The 7965-nt window shown below is 48.6% G+C and overlaps 2 protein-coding genes across 2 annotated transcripts in view; one reads left to right on the plus strand and one right to left on the minus strand.

Annotated features, from left to right (window-relative positions):
* NME5 (NME/NM23 family member 5) overlaps positions 1-7965 on the plus strand; it is a 49003-nt gene that overhangs the window by 37312 nt on the left and 3726 nt on the right. The window lies entirely within an intron of this gene.
* Positions 3795-7763, minus strand: WNT8A (Wnt family member 8A). The gene is made up of 6 exons (XM_025207891.1): positions 7475-7763; positions 7346-7379; positions 6987-7125; positions 5940-6065; positions 5482-5624; positions 3795-4388 (listed from the first exon to the last, which is right to left on the minus strand). Exons 1-6 carry the CDS (start codon positions 7540-7542, stop codon positions 3831-3833), a joined length of 1068 nt encoding a protein of 355 aa, XP_025063676.1. The 5' UTR covers positions 7543-7763; the 3' UTR covers positions 3795-3830.

A 7965-nucleotide genomic window follows, 5' to 3' on the forward strand; every position in this document is an offset into this window, starting at 1 on the left:
TAAGAGTACACCATTTGGGGCTGAGGCACTCTGCCTAGCACAATGCGGACCTGCCTGGGACTGAGGTGCTACAGTGATGCATATAAGTTGCCTCCATGCTATGGAAATACTCACCTGCTTATTTAGAGCGGTGTTAAAGTCATTATCTTTGCTCCAATAGCATAAATTGACCTTACAGGCTGTTGAGCTCTGCATCCCCAATCTCGATTTGAGCTCACTGCAAATATAATACAGCGAGGAGGGCAGGAGAAGAGTATTATTTCGGTGATTCTGCTGGGCTGGTCAGATGTTTTTCCATGGTTACAACCTGTGAAGGAGACTCTGGGAACTGAAAATAACAGGCCTGGTCTTCTCTACCAGAAAAGAGAATAGCAGTGGATGTCGTGTAGAGGTTTGTGGAATAAAAATATAAGGCTTTGGATGGGGGTGGAGGTTACAATCGCCCTTCAGAGGATTAAAGCATCTCGGATTGTGTCCCTAGGCAGTCTTTGGCAGGAGAACGTCCCCCCCTCAGGGAACATTTGCACATGTGAATATTATTGAAGGTAATAGTGCTCTGGGGTGGACCAGGTCCCTGACAGCACAATGATGGATTGAGATGATCCAGGATTTCTATTGTTTCTGATTGAATCTGGCAGGGAGTGAATGAGTGCTGTAGCTAAGCAACAAGATGGATGGAGAAGGCTGGCTGGGTTTGGAAGGACGCTGATATCTAGCTGGAGTCGAGGTACGACTCACTAGCAGGTTTTACTTACAGGTCTTATGTCCTGTGTGAGCTACAGAAATAGGCACGATCTCCGCAAGCCAAGAAGATGGTGACAGAGGTTGGAATGAGGATGCTTTGTCCCATCCAAGACCATTCCTCCAGAGCTAGCCCCAGCCCTTGTGCCTTTGCTTGGAATATTTTCTGAGCTCAGCAGTACTGGTTTCGATGGTGGGAAGACACAAGAGGGGTAGGAGGGGGCAAATTCTGCTACTGAAACCAGGGCAAACGAGTAGAATTTTCCAAGGGGCTTTACTTTGTCAGTAAATAGCCCTGCTGAAGTCAAGGGGGCTTCTTATGGGTGCAAAGATGAGCACTTGCATACAAACTGGAAGGTCAGGACCCAGATGAGATGTGCAGCATGAGCGCAGACTTGTGCGGGGCGGGAGAGGTGCTTTAGGGAGAGCCTAATGCAATGGGATCAGAGCTTGCAGGCTGGGATTTTACAGGGCACCTGAGTGAGCTGGCTGTTTCTTTCCCATATGAATTCACAGTCCCAGGGAGAGCTACACTCCCTGAGATGCTCTGCGATAAGACCAGCCCTGGTCAATAGGTGTCTTGTGCTCCATCTAACAATGCTACCACCCCTCTTCCCATCCCACTCCAGCCAAACAGGGTCCTTTAGTGTCAGTTCTGGTGGAAAACCTCTCCCAAAGTTGCTGTTAGAAAGGTCTTTAGCCTGCAGGGGTGTGTGTGGCCTGCTTCCTTTCCTGAGCCCTGTGGCTGCAGGGTCAAGCACCTTGCACCAGGGGAGAGGAACGGTTTGGACTCTGATTAGAAATTAACCTGGCCCCTCGCCCCAGATCCTGAGGCCCCAGCGCTCGGTGGCCAGGTCAGATCCGCATCTGCATTCAGGTGCGAGCCTTACAACCTAGAGGCCATCACAAGGTTTCTGGGACAAGAATTGCCTTTGATTCTGCTGCCTTTTGCACTGGTGTAGGAACGCTGGTATGCCAGGCTGGCCAAGCTCTCTTAGCATGGATCCCAACAGACCAGCAAAGCCCTGCTTCATGGTAGTGTAATAATAACCCCAACCCCTCCCTGCACCCAGGGGAGAAGCTGCGTCAGGAAAGATGCAATACTGCGGCTAAAACCGTGGTGGCTATAGCCATGTCTACACTAGGGGTGGCACAGCTGTGTTCAGCCAGCATCACACCTTCACCCCCTTCCCCATCCATCACATCTGGCATCACACTTTCACCCCCTTCCCCATCCATGTAGCTGTGGCCACAGGAGTTTGTAGCGTGCACGTGGCTTATTTAGCAAGCTGTGGGCAGAAGTGGGTTTGGTTCCTCCCTGGCTTAAAGCTATGACTTCGTAGCAAGCTGGGTCTGGCCTGTTCCTTTTGGCTGCATCACAACTGCAGCAGTCACAAATGAGGAGGGTGGGGTGGGTCCATGGGAAGAGGCAGCAGTAGCCAGGGCTGCTCCTGTTCTGGGAAGCAGGTGTAGCATGGGGCTGTTTACAGCAAGAAGCAGCAGGGAACCAGCAGAGACATTCACAACCATCCCCAAGTTTTCTCTCCTGCCCTCTAGTTCAAAGGATTCATCTTGTTCCCTGGAATAAAGAACTTTGCAACTAGTGCTGATACCACATCAAAGGCCTGGGGAGTTTGCCTTGTTTGAAGAGTGTTGGGCCTTAGACAAATTAAGGAGACATGCCAGGTTTAATATTTACCTTGGCCCAGCTATGCCCGCCTACTGAGTCCTCCCAAGGGTTAGGTAGGAGGGTGATAGGGATTTGAGGGTTTAGGGCTGGAGTCGGTGCTAACTGAATTCAATGGAAAAGTCTCTCATAAACCTCGTTGGGCTTTGGATTAGTGCTAAGAATTTGCTGAGAAAAGAGGCTGGGTTTTTGGTTGTAGCCGTGTTGGTCTACGGACACAGGCAGGAAAGGTTCTTTGGGTGAATCTGATCTCTTTTATTAGAGCAACTGAGTAGTTGGGGAAAAGTTCTTAGCAAGCTTTCAGGCACAGTCGCCCTTCATCAGGCATAGGGAGTCTTGGGAAAAGAGGGAGATTTTAGAGACAGGCCCTTGTATAAACACAGTCATAATATACCAGACGGGGGAAAGCCTGCAATTTAATTAACGTGTTTACCGTAAAATCTAGTACCAGAAACCTAAACTCTCAGGACACCATCAGAGTGGACACAGGAAACGTAGTGTGCTGAAGTTTGGTTACTATCCTTTATTATGCGTGGAGAAAGCTGACTTCTCATCAGCTGAAGTTTTGCTTTCAGTTGGTAGACTCTAAAGGGTTTTTTTTTTCATCCCAAACAAATAGGAAAAGCAAAAAGACAGGCAGTACTTCTATTTCCCTTGCACCAATTTAAAACTTGGTTTAAGAAAAGAGACCTTGCCTGCCATCTGTAAATGGCATCTGTAAGCCTCCAAAAGCACTCAAAGTGAAAAAGCAGCAGCTGCCCCAATAGAAATCACAACACTGTGAAACCCTTCTCATGTCAGAAAGTGCATATGTTTTACATTAAAAAAAATATTTACAAGCTGTGTGTACAGCAGCCCCCTGGGGTCAGGCGCTCTGCCCTTGCACTTGGACCATGGCAGTGAGGCCAGCAGAGAACCAGAAGTGTTGCTAGGAGCAGATTTCTGCTTGGAGCAACCGCTGTTGGGATCCCAGTTACATGGCTGCCTGGTGTGATGCCCTTGAACCTGCACCTCGCTTTATGCTGATGTAAAGGACATCAGAATCGGGGCCCCATTAAAAAAGAAAAACAAATGGCTTTTTGCAGCCAGATCCATCAATAAAGTGACAAATGAAATTAGTTACAAGCAAACTTACAGACCAGAAGGACTGAGGCCCACCCGTGCCCACCTGCCCTTGCTCATGCTAATCGCACCATAGCGGATCACAAGGAACCAGATCCCAGTGGGCAACTCCGCTGCAGAGCTGTGGGAGGTAGACATCCTCTCCACCCCCCGCCCCTGGAGTCCTGCCCGTACACCCCATGGGGAAATTCCTTTCCAGTCTCAAACCCGGCGATGGGGTGACCCGTGCAGAAAATTGAAAAGGAATCTCCATGTCCTGAGTCCGCTGGCTCAGAGCTGCTTATCTCTTGGGACCCCTGTTCCGCCGCCTGGTTTTGTTAGACATGGCCCTTCTCCCGGAGCAGTAGTACTTGGTGACCGTCTGCTTGCAGTCCAGGCAGTTCACCACGCAGCACCATCGAAACTTGCAGTGACAGTTGGTGACCACCTCGATCTTCCTCTCCTCTATCCTGAGGCCACACTCGGTGCAGAGCCGTCTGCAGCTCCTCCGCTCCCACTGAGACAAGTTCTTGCCGCCCTGTAGGCATTCCCGCCCCTCCGTGCCATGCAGGCCCAGGCTGGCATTGCGCATGCAGTAGTTGGGAGAATCTTCCAGGAAGACCAGCTCTGTGGTCAGCACGTTGCTGAAGGTCTCCACTGTGGTCCTGCGGCTGTCAGCGCTGTTCCCGGCTCTCATCCTCCTCTTGTCCATCTCCAGCTTCTGGGCCTGGTCATATTTGATTTTCAGATAATTCCCGATTTCTCGAAACTCGGCGAGCTGGAGCCAACAGGTCTGGATGCTGCAGCTGCCCGATACCCCATGGCACTTGCAAGTCCTCTTCATCATTTCTTTTACGGCCTTGGTTGAAAGAGAAGAGCAGCAGAAAATTAGGAGCAGCAGAAACCTGTTGCGCAGACAGGGTCTGTTTCTGTTCATGGGATAAGGGTTGTCTGTCTCATGGTCCCCAGTCACTACCATCTGGCAGCCAGCATGAATGACTTGGTGATCTCCATCCAGTTCCTAATGGGCGTGGGTTCCCATCACTAACTGATGCTGGAACTGGCAGATGCATCGGGGGTTTGCCAGGCAGGAACTGCCTTCTCCAGCCCTATGCCAGTCGCGTCTCTAGGCCAGGACAGAGGGGCAGTGCGAGCCTGGGCTATCTCAGTTCTGTGCATAAATTTATTTGCCAGGAGTATATCAAATCATCATCTTGCATGGGCAGTGAACAAGTCACTCCATTTATAAAATAATCTTTAAAAAGGCCCCGTAATGACACTAAGTAGTTAGCGTTGCCCAGAGTCCGGGCTTTTAGTCAGTCTTATTTGCTTCCCTGTAGTTGTGGTTCTCAAACTTTGGGGGCTGAGTTCACCCTTCTTAAGGTTGCTAGACCTCTGTGACCCTTGCTAATTCCATGTTACTTTCTGTCACTATGACTGCACTGTGACATGAAAAGCACCACTTCATCATGTTTATTGGGTGCCATTCACTGCTGTTTCCATATGAGGTAGGTCTGTGGGGTGTTGTTCTGCTCGTTTTACAGAGGGGGACACTGAGGCAGAGACTGAGTTACAACACAAACAGACTCACTGCCAGAACTGAGATTACAGCTCAAGTAGGAGTAGTTATTCCTTCACCTGAAAATACACATTGCCAGAGACTAAAGTAGCAGGGAAGATATGCTGGAAACTGTGCGAATGCAAAGCTATCAAGTCTTGTGGTTGTGGAGAGGGGAGTGCATGTTACTGCCCTGGCTAGCTGCTTTCTGTGAGGACCAGCAATTCTTACTGCAACCTCTACCTTGATGGAGGGCCTGATTCTGAAATACATTCATACAAGCCTCCCATTGAAATCAATGGGCCAGCTCCCTTGTTATGCAGTGGAGACCGAGACCCTAAAAGCTCTGTAGACGAGCATGTTTTCAAATACAGACTTATACGCTTTTACTTACAAGTCTCCCTGCTTCGTTGTTATGCAGATTCATCAGCGCTCTGGCATCTTGTCCCGTTTCCAAACCGTCCACAAACAGTTTGGAAATTCTCTCTCCAAATTCCACATTATCGCTGCAGCCTCCCCAGACCCATCCTCGTCCACCTGGGAAAAGACGCACGGTTCACAAGTAGTCGCTTTGGAGCCACTCGAGGGAATAGCGGACTACCAGACAAATTGGAAGCCCGGAGTGATAAAACCATGCTATAATAAGGGACCCAGATGAGAAAAATTAGGGGAGACTGATCATTTCTAGTGCTGAGTCTGATGGATGTTAAAAGCAGAAACAGCCAAATCCAGCCATTAGTGACAGTTATGACTGGGAAATTAATCTAGAGCATTTGAAAACCAGATCCATCGCACGGAGGCTGGGAAAATCTTAGCTGCTTCTCCCATTAGACCGGTATAATCTCAGCTCACCTACACGCCCGTTCCTGGAGTCATCACAGCCACAGTTATCAAAGTCACCCATGCTGCAGTTCCTGGTGAGAGTGTACATTACTCCAGCTGAGCTGATGGCATGGACAAAAGAGGTCTCTCTCGTTGCTGCAAAGGTAAGAATAAAGAATTTGTCACCCTCCAGAGCACAAAACCCCTGTCCCAACTCCATCCGTGTTGGAAATGTAAGCTGTTTCCAGCAGAGTTAGAGAGAGGGCAAACATCTTTGCGTAAAAGTGATCAGGACCAAGGTGGGGCGCAGTGCAGGAGTGAAAACTTTTCTAGCCCACTGCAAAATGCCTACAAATTTCCTGTCCTATTGGTTTTTTGACTCAGTAGCTGACAGGACATTGCCAAAGTGCCTAGGTGCGTGGGATAGCGTTACAGGATAACAATGGGATTTGATCTAATAGACTCAATCCTGTTTATTGCTCAGGCAGGTTACACCACAGCTTTCTGTCTGTGGCAAGTTCATGCATTAGCCATGGCTACAGAGGGAAAATGGCACTGGTTTAACTTCATTAAGATCTTTATTTATTAGATTTATGTGCTGCCCTCCCCCCAGATAGGATCAAGGAAGCTTACAGTAAAAGACAAATTAACTTAGAATAAAATTGGAAGAGAAGACTAGTATAGCAAAGTAATCTTCCCCACCCGCTCCCTGCTTCTCAGCAAAAGGATTTTAAACCCTACACATGGGGACCCACATTTTTTGAGTTTTCATTCCAATTTAACCCTCTTCCCAATCCAGATAAACTGCACGGTAATATCAGAGTGCCACCAGTGGGGCTTACACTGATTGAAATCTGGTTTAAATTCTAATTTGAGCAAAACTGGTTGAACTTTCCTTATGTAGACAAAAACTGAAGGGCCAGGCTATGTCTGTAGTCGCTCCAACTTCCCTCCAGAATTTGCTATCATTCAATATACACTTATTCTCTTATCACACAGTATACGCATATCAAGAGGCTGCTCATGTTTGCGGAGGAGAAAGGGCTGTACTTGATGCGTCTATAAGCGCATGCTTACCGCTCCTGAGTCTGTTGTGAGTTGAGAGCTGAAGGGCACTTTCTGGACAGTTCCAGCGCTCCCAGTTAAACTGGTGTTTGCACTCTTCAATCCCACTGTGCGCCCCCACAGAGACACTAGTGGAATACGTCAGATAGGCCTTGCAGAGAAAAATAACAGTCTGAAACTCAAGTGCCTTTTAAAATCAAAACACTGGCAAGCAAAAGTAAATGAGTTTCCCCTCCTTTCCCCTATTTCCCCTCCTTCACCCGAGGGACCTGATGCCCATAGGCAGACCAGTAAACGTGGCTCCTAAGTAAGGTGATCTTTGTCTGCAAGTAGGAAACAAGCAGTACATTTAAATTGATGGATAAATTTACCTTGGGTCCCGTCATGAGAAAGTTGTTCACAGACCTGGAACAAAAATTAAAAAAAGAGGATAAACCATATTGTCTCACACAGGCTAAAGGTAGCACAGAGGCCCTGTGCAAGCTGAGCTGCAGTCCTACCAGGCTGATGTGTCGAAGATGGCACAGCATAGCCCAACGGTGGTGAAGATGAAGGTGTTCCTCTTCATGGCAGGCGCAGAGGCTGAAGCCCTAGTCCACTGGCTGATCTAAAGAGCGAGGCAGCTTTCCTTGTCCCCACGTCAAAGGAGAAAAGTTGCAAGCCCCCAAATCTCTGATATATATACGAGGTGACGTTCTGAATAATCAAATCCCCCTATTCATTTGCCACCCAATGACCCTGTGTGGCAAAGAGGCTTCTGATCCAATAGGGGACAAGGCAGCAAAGCAAAGGAAACGCCTAATGCTGCACTTCAAAAGCCAGGGAGCAGTTGTCACCAGGAGCCTCTGTGATGATCCTGGGGGAGAATAAACTTCCCTAACAATGGGCAGCTTTGAATTGTGTTAAACACCAACAATCCCCTCCTTCTCCTCAGCTCCCGGCACACTTGCCATCTCCCTTTTGATACCTTGCTATGACACCGGCACTCTTT

This window comes from Alligator sinensis, unplaced genomic scaffold (genome assembly GCF_000455745.1).
Source record: "Alligator sinensis unplaced genomic scaffold, ASM45574v1 scaffold741_1, whole genome shotgun sequence".
Classification (NCBI taxonomy): Eukaryota; Metazoa; Chordata; order Crocodylia; family Alligatoridae; genus Alligator; species Alligator sinensis.

What these genes read in the sequence shown, in the direction of transcription:
- WNT8A (XM_025207891.1), bottom strand. Translation starts at nt 7,542, where the DNA reads ATGAAGAGGAACACCTTCATCTTCACCACCGTTGGGCTATGCTGTGCC. An exon ending in TTCTCATGACGGGACCCAAG is followed by an intron (nt 7,126 to 7,345) that starts GTAAATTTATCC and finishes TTTCTCTGCAAG; the next exon opens with GCCTATCTGACGTATTCCAC. An exon ending in CTCCAGGAACGGGCGTGTAG is followed by an intron (nt 5,625 to 5,939) that starts GTGAGCTGAGAT and finishes GTCTTTTCCCAG; the next exon opens with GTGGACGAGGATGGGTCTGG.